This window comes from Gordionus sp. m RMFG-2023, chromosome 5, assembly GCF_954871325.1.
Source record: "Gordionus sp. m RMFG-2023 chromosome 5, tfGorSpeb1-WG-v2, whole genome shotgun sequence".
Classification (NCBI taxonomy): Eukaryota; Metazoa; Nematomorpha; class Gordioida; order Chordodea; family Parachordodidae; genus Gordionus; species Gordionus sp. m RMFG-2023.
The window spans coordinates 9,420,449-9,435,982 of record NC_088779.1 but is presented as its reverse complement, the minus strand read 5'-3'; the positions used below and the strand labels follow the sequence as shown (position 1 = coordinate 9,435,982).

At 28.3% G+C, this 15,534-nt stretch overlaps 1 protein-coding gene across 1 annotated transcript; it reads right to left on the bottom strand.

Moving 5' to 3' along the window:
- Positions 1 to 405: 405 nt before the first annotated feature.
- LOC135930091 (speckle-type POZ protein B-like) lies at positions 406 to 15,282 on the bottom strand. Its single transcript, XM_065466877.1, has 8 exons — positions 14,526 to 15,282; positions 8,749 to 8,870; positions 5,643 to 5,794; positions 3,914 to 4,041; positions 3,245 to 3,422; positions 2,478 to 2,656; positions 1,786 to 1,928; positions 406 to 1,237 (listed from the first exon to the last, which is right to left on the bottom strand). Exons 1-8 carry the CDS (start codon positions 14,604 to 14,606, stop codon positions 1,090 to 1,092), a joined length of 1,131 nt encoding a protein of 376 aa, XP_065322949.1. The 5' UTR covers positions 14,607 to 15,282; the 3' UTR covers positions 406 to 1,089.
- Between the last annotated feature and the right edge of the window lie 252 nt (positions 15,283 to 15,534).

Here is a 15,534-nt window from a genome sequence, read left to right as displayed (position 1 = left end):
CCCTAAACTCTGAAACATTTGTACAAAACAATCCTTACCACTATGTCAAGACCTAATATCAGATTATTTTATATTTTTTTAATATAAATCCAGTATTTTGGGAAATAAGGAGTAGAAAAAGGCGGGAGTAAGGGCTATGATTTTCGATAATTAATTTTTTCTTATATCTGGATATGAGGGTGGGGGGTGGGTATCGTCATTAGCTTAGGGAATAGAAGTGCCCGTAAATTTTAAAACTAGCCATACTCTAAGGGGAGGCCAGAGTACGTCCACTCACTTCTTTTCCTCGGGCCTGCCAGCAGAGGGCGCATAGCCCACAAGTTTTATAAATTATATTTCAAAAACTTTTATAAACATTTTTTTTGGCAAAATTAAAATTAGATAAAACATTAAATATAATTAGATATAAATTGTAAATATAACACAGTGTTCTTCTATAATTAAAATGAGTAATAAAAAAATAATATTTATACAAACAAAAGAAAAATTATTATAAATGGTAATGTCGTATTCTCAATATTGTATTATTACATATATATATTTTTGGTAATATATAAGTGATGGATCAGTGAATTTTTATTTATAGTCAAATATTTTACATATAAACATTTATCGACGAAGGGGGGGGGGTTAATTTTAATATCAAAAAATATGTGTCAGGGCTAAGTGAGCCAAGTGAATTGGTCGTGTTAACGTTAAACTTTTGAAATAATAATATATATACACTTTTTATGAGAGACGGTTAATAATATATAAATTTACGAATAAAACATTAAAAAAATAAATTATTCGACAAAAAAGAAAAAATATACTGGAAAAACAACTGCATTTTTTATTGAAAATAATTTGAATTTTTGCTTTAAGGGTAGCAAATATAGACAAAAATACTTATTAAAGATTTTGTTACATAGGTTTAAAATACAATTTTTCCCCAGGATTTATAAAGCTGAAAATCAAATTTTTAAACGTGGACGAAAAGAATGTAGTAGTATTATGTCATCTAATAAACAATAAATGTTGTTGAGATGTCGCGTTGAGTCCAAGCGTGATATACTAAAATAATTCGTAAAAAATATGGCGGAATGAGATTTATGATTGTTTTATTCGTTTTCTAGGTGGTCCCCCTAGGGTAGGTATTTGTTGACTGGCTAAAGCTCGGAAAGCCTCGGCTATAAGGTGGGGATGGGAGTGCACCATATTTTTCCAACCAACTGTTTCCATTACTTCGCATGCGTGGCTTTATTTATAAAATAAAATGTGAAGTAATTTTATATATATAATATTGATTACAGTCACTTTTTTTGGAGAATATAAATTCTGTGCCTTGAGGTAAAAGTATCAGGTAGAATCAATTTTAAAAAAATTTAGAATCAAAAACAACTCCATATTATTCAAACCTGGCCAAAGAGTTAGAAATAAAACTCTTCAGCCTGAAATGGTTGAATTAATTTACAGATTTCTTTGAATGATTAAATGATATAAATTAAAATTTAAAAAACCTTTATTAAATAATTTTTTTGATCAGATCTTGTCTTGTACATTAAAATTATTAGCTTTATATGTGTTATCCTCGCAATGGGGAAAGAAGGGGTTGCGAATAAAAAAATTTACGGTATCTATCTTTCTACTTAAATAAAGCAACCAGTTCATTAATTCATATTTAAAGCTTTACTGTGTTGGCTCTTAAATCAAGGTAACATTTATAATAATAATTCTTATTTATTACTAAAATTAACAAAGGAACAGAAAAAAAGTATGATATTTTATATAACTCGGAGATCTAACCTATTGATATAATCGATGCACTGCAGTTTTAGTTGTTCGGCGCTGTGAAGATCGGCCAGCGTAAAAGTTTCCGCCACATTCTCCACGTTGAGATTCGAACAGAGGGATTCCTCACACATTATTTTGAGTCGGTCTAAGGCGTACTTTAAAAAAAAACATTATTGATTTGAAGACAATAAAAATGGCATGGCTGGAACTCTGTCCCTTATATTCAAAAATATGGAGAGCAATATTATTAGGGTCGCTAGAAAAGGTGAGCGGGGAGAGTAAATCCAAAAGCATTACACTTTTAGTATTATTATTATCTTAATAACGAACGGGGTCTGTCTGAGATTATAAAAAAAATTAAAATGGTGATTCACAAAATTTCCAGATTTTGTAAATATCATACAATTCATTTGATAAACAATATTGTGAAATGTCTAGAATTTAGGTTCCTCTTTTTTTTGGATTTTATAAATATATTTAGAAATTAATAATTGAGGGAGGGTTATTACAATTTTGTATTTGTAATAAGTGGACTCCCTGTGCTTATTACCTTATCATTAATCCATATGTGTCCCCTCTCAAACAGAAACGGCCTCGCTATTATATTAGTATCATGAAAATAAGCGAATATTTTTAAAAACATTCCTTTGGTACTTTTAAAGAATTCAATTTCAACAAGCCCTAAGAAAGAAGTAAATATTTACTTTATCGGCGGCGGCCAGAAGATCATCGGCCATTCTTTCAAGGTTGGAGGCACGTCCGGTGTATATGTATCGCAACATTTCCCTCAGAACTTCTTCCTCTAAATCGGTTATTTCGACGCGATTGAGCTTCCGTTCCTCCATTTCGTGTTCGAACATGGCGGCAAACACCGGGGAGCGGGCTTATTATTATTTTTAATAAGGGAAAATTTTTATTATTACAAAAGTGATAAGAGTAAAATTAAGAAAAATACTTGTGAAATCTTTCGGAGGTCTTATGCTAAGAAAAACATAAATAAGTTAATTAATATTAGAGGCGCACCAATACCACTATTTTTGCATTGAGAAGAAATATTGGAACGATGAAGCCCTTATTCAATTTTTTTAAAATTAATGTATTTTCAAAAATTATTGCAAATCCAGGTCTGAAATTTTTGTAATTTGCTATAAATAGATTAAAAATTTACCGAATCTAAATAATGTATTTTTATTTATAAAGTAAAGCATGCTAAGAAGAAGAAGAAAAATCTTAGAAATAAATTAACGGGTTTTAAAAAAATATTTGTTGGTGTTATCTTGCATATTAGGTAAGAATAATTTAATAGGAGTAAGAGAGGCGAATTTTTGCAAAAAAGTTGCAATATCCGCCATTGAGTACATCTCCGACATAGTATGTTTGCTTGTAATCGATTAGAAATATATTAAACAATATTGACTCTATATTATATGACAGCAGTCATAGTTTTAATATTTCGGTTTATGATCATTACCAGCCAAAATGGCTTTGTGGGATTTGAACTCTTTCTTTTCGACGCACAGCACGACGTCGCTGAAAGTTTGGCTCTCGAAAAGGGCGTTCAGGTCTTCGGATAGTTTGCACTCGGGAACTTTGAAGGGAGTGAGGTTAGTTTGGCCTGATACGTTAACGGATTCGGCTACCACGCTTACCTTTTTTGTTTTATTTAATTTAAAAAAGTTAATTTTAATTTATATATAAAAAAAAATAAAGAGCACGAAATGGAATTTTTTAAAAAATGTGGTAATTTCATATTTTAAAAATTTTACCAGAATTGGACATAGCCTAAGTAATAATAGAAGAAATAACTACATTATCAAAATGCTATTAAAAAAAAGATTTTATCGTATGGTGCCACTTAATTTTATGATAATTTTTAACCACAAATCTTTGTGTAATTGTTAAATATCATTTTATATTCTGAGAGATATCGTGAAAGGACTGGCCGCATATTACATCAAAAGACGAGTTAAAAAATAATTTTTGATAATCAATCTGGTTGGTCTGGCCCAAACCGTTGGTTTTCACTTGTATTCGGTAAAAGTGAAGGCCCAGTTGAAAATCGGTTCGGTCTGTTGACATTAACTAGAAGAATACCATGTTCGCTATAATAAAAAAATAAATTAATAATAAAAGATAATACTTCGCAAAATAATGTGAGCTTGTCATCTGGTAGCAGACCGTTAGCGTCGTCTAGCAAAAAATCTCTGCGTATAAATTTTTTAAAGCCCCAATCTTTACCCTGAACGAATCTATAAGCTCTTTGGCTCTCTTTGAAAATAATAGGGGGGATGGGTGAGGTAAAAAAATATTAGAGAAATGCTTTTATATATCAACCCAGTTTTTAAAGGGGGGTAGAATGAAACCTTACACTTATTAAAACCATCAAGTCATAAATTTTACAGACATAGTGATGATTAATTTTTCTACTTAAATTGTAGCCATAAAGTTTGGTTAGAAGGGCTTTCCCGCCGGATTGATTTTTTCCAATCGACAATTAGTCCGGTTTATATAAACGTTATTTAATTTTGAAGTTAATATTATCATATCATGATAATAGTTCGAATATTTCAACAAAGAACACTATACATATTCTAATGAGAAGGATTTATATTGAATGTTGAATTTGCAATTCATTGTTTGGGTTACTGAGCATCCTAGAACTAGTTCTAATGGCTAGGGTTGTCTGCGTAGATACAAAACCAGCATGCTTATCTTGGTGTGAGTCATCCGGATATAAAAATTCATGTTTTGCGGTATGAGTTAAATAAAAAGAAAATTTGTGGACATATGAGATGATTTCACATTACGATTTCAAAATAAAGAATTTGGAAAATTTTGTTTTATTAAATAAAAGCAAATATTAAATTGTAAATCAGAAATGCAAACCAGGTATGTATGCATTCAAGATATGATATTACAAGTGAATATTTTTCAACGGGTAGCTAGAGTAGCTAATACCAAAAATAATTTAAATTATGCACCAAATCCTTTAAGGAAAACGATCATTCACCGTTGCTTTGGTTATCAATCGACACATCATTTGATCAATGAATGTCCTTACAGGAGAAAGAGCTCATGTAAAAGATATCCATTATAGACATCAATTTAGATGACCCTATGAAAAACCTGCGAAGATGTATAACTACCAAGATAAGCGAACTAGTTTTGTACCTATGCAGACAACCCTAGCCATTATAAAACTACTTCACGGGTGCTCAGTAACCCGAACAATGAATGAAGATTTGGCTCATGTAACAATTGCAAATTCAACACTCAATATGGTATGGAGGGTATAGCATTGGAAATGACGGAAACATCGGAAGAGCTCGTGTTGAGGATATTTTTTATTATATATGATTCAAGTTAACAACATAATATCTTAGTCTTTTGCTAATTTGGCATCAATATATACACTTTTATTATATAGTAGCAATATTTGAATCTTATTTAATCAAATGAATCTATTTTAAACAGGAGCATGTAGATTTTTTTATCAACTTATAATATCAATAAGTCTCACTCTTGTAGAGGGCAGAGTATCAAGCTGCCGAGTCGATTCTGTTGCCTCGGGGAATTTTTAAAGAGCAACCTGGTAAAGTCGCCATTATGCACATTCAAAAACGAATCATCGAATAATGTATTATTCGTATTCGATTATTTTGAACGAACTGAATGATCTACTATTCATATACCAATCGAATAATTGTACATTTTACTATTCGTATAACGAAATTATTCGATTCGTTTGAAAATCGAATATGAATAATTAATCCTTCGATTCTTATTCTATTATAGGCCTAGTCACCATAAGTAAACATTAAATAGAATTTCGGGTAATAAATTTCTGAGAAAAATAAAAAGAAACGAACCCATAGCTTTGGTTTCCTCTCCTTTGCTGTTAAGTATGGAGAATTTAAATTTGGCCCTGACCTCTGTTTTATTGCACGAGACGAGTAGTAGGTAAAGGGAAAGGTAATCCTTGCTTTCTTCATCCAAACCCCTCGGATTCACTCGCAAGCACCTAATGGGCGTGAAATAATATAGTTTTATATTTAAAAAAACGTAATTTAAATCAAACGACTTTTGCTAAATATTTTATAAACCTTAAAATGATTATTCCTCAGCATATTACGGATCGGGTTAAAAAGGCCTAGCAACTTGTGTAAAATATTTTAAAAATCTTAACGTGCCGAGTTGATATCTAAGATAAATAAAGCTTTCCTAAAAAAGAAAACCCTTAAATTTTTTCTAGCCCCAGAGGAGGGGGTTTTTATATATAATGATTTAATTTGGCTAATCCAAGGATTACTCCAATATTGGTCCTCGGGTAATAGTGTCTGCCCAATATACACACCAAAAAATTATTAACAAACCCGACAGTGAAAAATTGGCAAATGCAAGGCGAAGAAAAAAAATATTGATAATTTAGGAATGTACTGATATTTCACTTTTTTTAAATATCTGATATAGCCGTTTTAAAAAATAGGCTCAAACGGACCTCCTTTGCAACATTAGATGATTAAAAAATTAAAAAGATTAGTATGTTTAGAGAATATAAATCAGATATGGGATCGGTAATCGGCAGTGTCCTGCTGGTTGGTCTTATTATTGAAACTTATTTGTTTAGCCTGGGCTAAACATATTTTGATTTGTATCAAATGTGTATACATAAATATTATTTATTTTTTCGGCACTTATAAAACAAATTATCGTTACCAAATACGTAAATCTAAAGGGCCTCCTTTTTTTAGGTTGCATACCCTGCATCTGTGAATACAGAGTTAGAAGGTAAGCTAATAGATGTCTAAACAGGCGACTGTTTAGAAATATGACGAACCAGGAACATGGCCACCAACACAAAATCGTATAAAATTTAAAAATAATAATTTTAAAATAGCGAAATGAACATGGCTAATTTACTTTTCGTTGACTAACGCCGCCAACTCATCAACCTTTAATCGAAAATTTAAAAAAATACACCCAGAAGCTAGATCCTATCCATAAAAACAATACAAATCGAAAAATGAAATATTCGTTTCCGATTCTTTCTCAAAAATCGAATATTTAATATTCATATGAATAGTAAAATATACTATTCGTATTCGATTAATATAATTACGATAGTAAATTTTTCAATTCGTTCTCGACCAAAAACGTCAGAAAGAAAAAAATGTCAATTAGGGAATGAAATATAAAATATTTTTAAAAAAATTTTGTTTGAAAAAAAAATTGTAAAAAATATTTGAACCATGACCCGGTCTAATATTTTGCAATTTATATAATAGGTCAAAAATAAATATCGATCTGATCTTTGTCATTACATGGAATTGGGTTAAAAGTTAAAGGTAATATTATTTATTATATTTTTATGTTCATTTTTAAATATAATATAAAACCATACACCCAATTTATATCAAAATATAAATATGAAAATATAAATGAAAAAATTTTTTTTATACGAATTCGAATTGAATAGTGCATTATTCGTATTCGTACGAATAATAAAATCTGCTATTTGTATACGATTCGAATTTTGAATAATTGGAATGAATTTTTGTAATAAAATAAATCATACTCAAATATATTGACAATTTTTTTTTATTGCATATTTAATTTCAATCAGAAAAAAATTATTATAATAATCTGATGACAAAAAATATGTATTCAATAATCTGATGATAAAAAAAATATGTAATCAAGTTATAAATAAAATTAAAATGTATATTATTAATTTAATTTATAATTGTAAACCAATTTTTAAGAAGAGTTTTTCCTATATTTTCTACCTTATATGAAAAGCCTTTCACAAGCAGTTGATGTTCCAATAATAGAAAGGTAATCCCTTGCCATTTTCGAGAGTATGGAGATACGATATGCATTTGCCTTCTACCACATTAACGGGTCAGTATCACTCTCTACTTTTGGTTCCCTCAGAAAGTCTATTTCACACAATTGAATACTATTTTGTTTAAAAACAATGTCTAATCTGTTTTGTTACATTTCATCCTTAATTGTTTGACAGTTATAATTATCAACTTACAAAATAATATTTATTTAAATTAGGGTAAATTAAATACCGGTATAGCTGTTGTAAATTTCTTAAAATTTGTTGATTAACTTGGACAAAAATATCACCTTAGGTCTGGGATCTTAGTCTGAATGGAAACTATTATAATCATTAATAAGATGGGATATTGTTTTGCCTCTACATTTTATATTGCTCTTGCAATGATTACAAGCAGCCTTTTCACCGTCTTTATTGATTCCATATATTGGCTGTTTTTTGTGAGGAATTTTTGCTAACTTCAGCATCAAGCATAACTATTTCATCAGAAACACTCTATCATAATTAGGCTAGTTAATAATAATTTATTATGAGATTCAAAAAATACGGCAAACAAAAATTTTTGCTACAATTTTCACTTGAGAGATTTTTAAATTTGTGCTAGCCTTTTTATAATCACATCACTTGTCAGATTAGCAGGTTATAAAATAAAAATGACAAATGTTAGATTTATTAAAACAATTTATTAAATATTCCGAATAATTCCTTTTTTCGAATCGAATAGATGATTATTCGTTGTAGGATAAAACAAATTATTTATTATTAGATTAGAATTTTTTTTTAATAGGCCTACTTTAACCTATTTATTTTATAATCGTAACTTTATTAATAATATTCTGAGCATTTTTTTTAAAATATTTAATTTTACGCATTTATTAATAAGCGCGAAGTCACTCTTCTCGGTTAGTTATTTATTTGATTTAGGTTAACGTTAAACGGCACAAAGAATGTGCCAATATTCTTTATACGCCTTGGGTTTGGCATCTTATCAAGATGGTATTTTAAAAATAAATCGCGACTTTTTATATCAATTTATTTGTTTCAATAAATCGCTCTATTAAGGAAATTCGACTATAAAATTTAACAACAAAAAGCAATAACTAAAAATAATATGTATGAATATTTTTTACCATTTTAATTTGTCGTTGGCTCCGGAGGAAAAGGGGGAACTTTTGAGCACTTCGCCCATTTCTTCCTTGCAAAAGGTAAAGTTGTTGATGGTCCACATGTATGAAAACTTTATGACTTTTACCTATTTTTAATTAATTCAAAAAAGAATGAAATACAAAATTTAAAGGTATTTATTAAATTCAAAATTTCAGAAACATTCCTTCCTTCTGTCTTTATTTCTTTCTTTCCTCTACAACAAGCCCACGCAATGAGGCTTCGGTTTCAAATGTCAGGATCATTGGATATTTTTGCATCTATCAAAATCAATCAAAAAGCTAGTAGGCAAAAAATTAACTAACATTTCTGGAAACTCTCAGACAAAATCTGCCATATATAAATGTTTATGCAATTCAATCTGTTTCTCGTTATAAAGAGCTAATTGTTCTCGAAACTATTTTAAATAACAGACCATTCTCGAATTGATGATATCTTTAAACGATAAAGTGTAAAATAAAAGTTAAACTTAAAATTAAAAATTTTTTTTTGAATCACTCGAATGATAAAAAAATTTACATTATAAAATAATTATTATATAAATAAAATTAATTAAAAAAATACAGATTTTTCAAAAAAAAGTTTTTTCAAACATAAAAAGGGGATAAAAAAAATTAAGTTTTTCATTTATTTTCATTTTCAATAATCGATATAAATTTCTTTCTCGCTAAAAATAATAAATAAAATATATATTTTCTCGTTTAAATATTTTATGAATAGGAGGTCAAAATATTTATGGTGTATTTTGATAAATTTGGAAGTCCAAAGCAGAACTTGGAACCCGGGATAAATCTAGGAGAGATCATAACCGTAACAAATATTAGTTGGGCTAATAATAAAGGTTCGTAAAAAATAATAATATCCGTTTATATTTGAACCCTTAAAAACCGGTCCGAACCTTTAGCATATACAAACTTATATACGAAAAGAAGATTTTAAAATTTTTTATCACTTTTCTCTAAATAAATAACTTTGAGGCGTTATATACCTAAGATTCTCTTTCTGCCAAATTATATCTATAAAGGGTAGTGTAGACGATTTTTAAAACGGGTGACTCTATTCAGAAAAATATTACCCAAACCTCAAGATTTTGCTCATTAATGGCACAAAGGTTTAGACATTTTTATTAGTGAAATCTCGAGGTTTAAGTCATTCTTGGCGAAAATATTGAGTTAGTTTTTAAAAACTGCTTAAATCGAGTTTAACAACACTAATAGGGAGAAAATAATAGAATCAATGGTCGAGAAAAACTTTAGACTAGCTTGGATAGCCGGCTCCTTCAAATTCAAAGCAATATACTAAGAATCCCTTTTCTAAAATAGAAACCGGAAAAAGAACGTATCTTTTCAAATATCGAAATGAGTTCTGATTGAAATGCAATTTTATATGTATATTGTTCAATTATTATTAAGAGAGTTCGTCGGGCTCTCTAGACATGAAGAACGACGCCAGCAGTTAACGATTTTAAATCAAACACACTTCCATTAGAAAACAACAAAAAATATTATAGGATTACTTTTTAGTCCCCCTCAAAAATACATTAATACCAAAAAAAGATGACAGAACTGGTTATGTTTCTCTTTTGGAGAAATCGGGAGGTTTAAGTTTTTGCCTAAAATTAATTTAGAAAGATACAAAGAGGGAAATTCAGTATTAAAATTAAGTAGTAAAGAATAGCAAGAAAAAATATCCCAGAAATTTAATATTGGAAGATAAATCTAATTCCTAAATCAGAAGATTTACGAAACATATTTAGACATATGGGATAATAATTAATATTAATTTTAATAATTATATTTGCAAATAAGTGAACATAATATAAGTTTGTTTTAAAAAAATAATTAGTTAAACGATTTTCGATCCAAAGAAAATATAAAGACATATAAAATTGGAATTGGCTAAACGAAAACTTCCAATTAGTGTTAAGCGGTTTTTAAAACGGCTAACTCACTTTCTAGCTAAGAAAATATTACATAGGCCTCGAGATTTTGCCAACAGATGTCCAAAAAATCTTCAAGTTCGCGTAATATTTTTCTGGATAAAATATGGAGTTAGCCGTTTTTAAAAATAGGCTATATCGAGAATACTACTTCCAATATAATATAGACCATCAGTACTAAGATTTTTATTTGATCAAAAATTGATAAATTGAAAGTGTATGAATCATACGGATTGAACATAATCAGCTAGCGCTACTAACCACTGGAAGTTGGAATGGATTAAGAATTTTATAACCTTTTCTCTTCCAAAGCCCTTATTACCATAGTTTTGGACTAGATTTCGATAAAAAAAACCTTAAGGTTCAACGATTCAATATGCAAAATAGATCTCTTAAATAAGCAGAGAGCTGACCGTTATGATTTAATATGTGATAAGATTATTATGTATAAAATAGCTTTGTATTATATTCAAATTATATTCCAAAAAAATTTATTATAGTCCATATTTCTCAATAATTCCCCCCGGAATCTGTAGCTAATGGTATCGCTAGATAGGGGTTATTAGGTCAAAATTTTTGAGCCTCAAATACAAATCTTGATGCAAAAAAAAGTAAAATATATTGATTTTTAAAAGTATTTTAAAATTTTGAGCACCCATATACATAGCAAAAAAAGTATTGGTGGGCCTCTGTCAGTAGCAGGCCGGAAATAGGTTTATGTAAGGCACTTATTTATATACCTAAAACTAAATAATAAAAAGTGAAAGAATAACGAAGCAAAATTTTTTTCTTAAAAAAAGAATTGTTTTATTTAAAAATATCAAAAACAAAAAATGAGAACAAATGAAGGAGAAAAACAAGATTTTTTGAACGACAAATAAAAAAACAAACGAAATAAACACCTCAATAAAAAATTTTCAAAAAAATGAATAGATGTAAAGAATATATATGTTATTATAAAATTAACTTATAATATCTTATACGTCAATGACAAGCGTTATAACGTTTCATTTCACGAGGTATATCTGAAATTCAAAGACACTAAAAAAGAAAATAAGATTTCTGGGGACCCGAGCAATAAAAAGTTCTAAATTTCTAATAAAATAGCAAAAAAAAAAATAAAATAAAATTTACTTATGTTTTTCCCCATGTTTTCATCGATATCTCTCAAAGCCAAAAGTCGGGAAAAAATACGAAAAACAAATTAGTTTTACAATTAAAGATTCAAGAATTCGTAAGAAATTCGCGATTTTGGGGAAGGGAGAATTCGTTTAGCTGATAAGGAAATTAAGTTTTGGCAAAACGAAATATAATTGTTGGGAAGAATAGAGCTGACGGCTTTTAATTAAAAAATCGTGTTTGAATATCTTCAGACTTCTATGTGAACTGCAGACATTCTTTTTAAATTCCGCCCCACCCCCACCCCCCTTACTCTTTTATAAAATATTTTAAAAAATTTAATTTTTTCAGAGCGTTTACAAATTCCCCATTTAACATAATTTTTTAATAACTAGAATGGATCGAACTCCAATAATAATTCAGAGGGTCTAAAAAAAGTGGGAACTATTTTCTGTCCTCAAGCGTTCGGCGACGTGATCAGACTCTCCATATTGCCCAGTGAAAAAAAATGATGCGATAGAAAAGGTGGGGCTCATAGTACCCTAAAATTAAATAATGATACATTCTAGAATCAAATTAATTTAAGGCCTTTATTTTTACATATATTAATTAAGCTATTCATACTTTAGTATCATTTTATTATTATCTAAAAATTTTTTGACAGTTTTTCCAAAAGTGTCAAAAATTTTTTTATAAAACTGACACATTACTTTTTAAATGCCATTATATGATATATGTTATCTAATGTTCAAATATTCGTATAAAATAATTTAAAAAAAATAAAAATTACGTAAAAAAAGTCTATTTTAAAACAAAAGAAAATAGTTACGATGATGATTAGGTAGTGTTTATAGTTACCCCAAGCGCCATTATACAGAATTATAACCCATAAAATTCAAGTAAACCCAAAAATTTTTTTTTACATATTTTATATAAAATCATTAAACATCGGAAGACCTTAAAGAATTTCGAATAATCATTTTTCAAATTTTTTGTGCTAGTATCGTATATTCTTCCTGTGCTCTCAAGGATTAATCCCCTATTTTCTATTATAAAAATTATTATTTTAAATTTAACTAATCGAAAAACGAGACGCAAGGAAAAGGTAAAATTCTAAATAAATATATTAAATCTCTCTAAGGGCATACGCATATATATATATATATTAAAAAATACAGAATTCAGATTTAAAATAATTTTTTTGTTGTATTTAATTAACATTTTAAATAAATATCGATAGGTCAATAATTTAAAAAAAATGTCAAATAAAAAAAAAGACAAGATATTTTTTATCAATTATCAACTATTATATTTTTAGGGAGATCATGGTCTGGCATCAATTAAGAAAAATAAAATTAAATAATAAATTAGATTAGTGTTTTTTTACATTTCTCGTGAAGTTTTGACTCGTGTTTGACCTTTAATAAAAATACACTTAATAATTAAAATATTATTATTTTATATAAACTCGCGTTTTTTTGGTTTAATATACAATAAATAAAATATTGAAAACTTAAGGATGAGAGAGAAAACATTGAAGGAAGGGCACGAAAAATATTATTTTTTTAAAAAAAATAAAATAATTTTGATATCTTATTCATGTACAATTATAATATAAATTTTTTTTTAAAAAAAAACAATTTGTTAGAGCCTTGGATAAAGGTCACGCGAAATAAAGTTCTGTTTCTGTTCTGATTGCGAGTTGCAATAGAATAATCCAGAAGTATAGCTAGTGGGAATCATTCGGCTATCTCGAATCTTTGTTTTAAAGATAAATTTGGTTTTCAGTTTTTAAAGATTTATAAAAAATATTTTTATAAAATTATTCTGGGTCAATTAGAAAAAAATAATCGAGATAATTCCGAGAAATTTGTTTTTGGGGGTATTGATTCTTTAGCAATCTTAAATGAAAAATGAGATTTGTGAAGCCAATAAGTACCAGTGACATCTAGCGAAGCCTCCTGGGATTTATCAACAACTTAAAAACTATTATAATTCAAATATTTTATAAGGAAATCTAAAGCTGTCTGTACTCAATCTCAAGGATGTATCTGTCAAAATTCGATTTGACTACACGGAACTTAAAATAGCAGGATTGGTTTATTCGGTCGATTAAGATGGAATCTTAAGGTATTAGGTTTGAGCCCAAAGCTATCAGTATTATTTAACTGATGGGGAATTTTGTTTCAAATATCAAATTTATTTATGCAAAAATTTGTTAAATATTGATGATTTTATAAAAACAAGCGATATAGGTTAGGGTTGCAATTTGCACTTAAAAAGGTCTCTGATTTTAAACAATCTTTTAAAAAATAAATTAGACCAAGTTAATATGTCTAATGGCTGAATCTAAAGGGGAGGGTTAGGCAGTTGGAGGAGAAGTTATTAACAGACGAGTTTATTGTTAATTATATTGATTTTCCAAAGAATGACATTTTATCGACCATTTTCCTATAAATTAAACTCTAATTTTATTCTCAAAAAATCTATAATTTTATATGTAAATCGTGATATTTATTTTGCAATTTCAAGAATCGCTAGTCAATCAAAGTATTTTCTATAGTTAGGGTGTCGAACCTAATAAAGTTTCGAAATGTTATGAGAAAATAGTGTTTTTAAAATTATAATTATCTGGAATGATTAGCATAATTTTACATTATATCATCAATGTGTATAAAAATAAACCTGTGTGTAACACCAATTTTCGGCTATGGGGCAAGATGTGACCTCGTTTGGGGGCGGGGTTGACACCCGTGAAACAGCCATCTTGGACAGGATGTTGTTGTAATTGTGGTGAAGATGGTTAGACGTCGTGGATATGGTGGAGTTGAGAGTGGAAAGAGCTGTGAGTATTCGCTCAATTTTGGCGAATTTTGGAATCGATATTTTTTTGTAAAGATGAAGAGAGGGTTGGAAACAGGGAATATAGATTTAAGGGACAATATAAATCTAGCATATGTATAAATCTGTCCTTTTCATAATATTCGTTAAAAAAGTTTGGGAAATGAAGGGAATCAATCATTTATGAGATGTTGGAATTGTATATAAGTAACGCGAGATCGAGGATTAAAATATGAATTCCGATAAATTTATCATGGTAAAATCGGAATAGATGGAAAAAAAATATATCTTCTCTAGCTATATTAAAGATTAAATTGTGTAGGGATGTCTAAATAAGTTGTGATTTGTATTCGGTACATGGGTTGATGATCTTAACTTGTAACATTAACGCCTGTGCTTATTTTAGGCAGAATATAAGCGAATACGTCTTGTCTATACGATTAGCGACAAAAAAACAAATTCTTATCTTTTTTCACTAAAAAAATTGTTCAAAGGAAACTATAAAATTATTCCTGTAAGAATCTTTAAACAAAAAAAATCCACCGTAGATTTCTGAGAACGAATATTTTGCTTGTTTACTTTTTTTTAACGACTATAAAAAAATTATTCAATTTTCGACGAAGAGAAATAAAAATCTGAAAATAATTTTTTCCAATATCATTTTCCAAGTACGACCTTTATTTTTTTTAATTATAAAAAAATAAATTATATATTAATAAAAAAATATATATTTGTTTTCGTATTTTATTATAGATTTTAAATAAATATTTATAATTATAAATAATAAAAAAAAATTTTACCGGCAAATAATTGCGAAAATCATTTTTTTTAAAACAAATTAAATTATCATCAA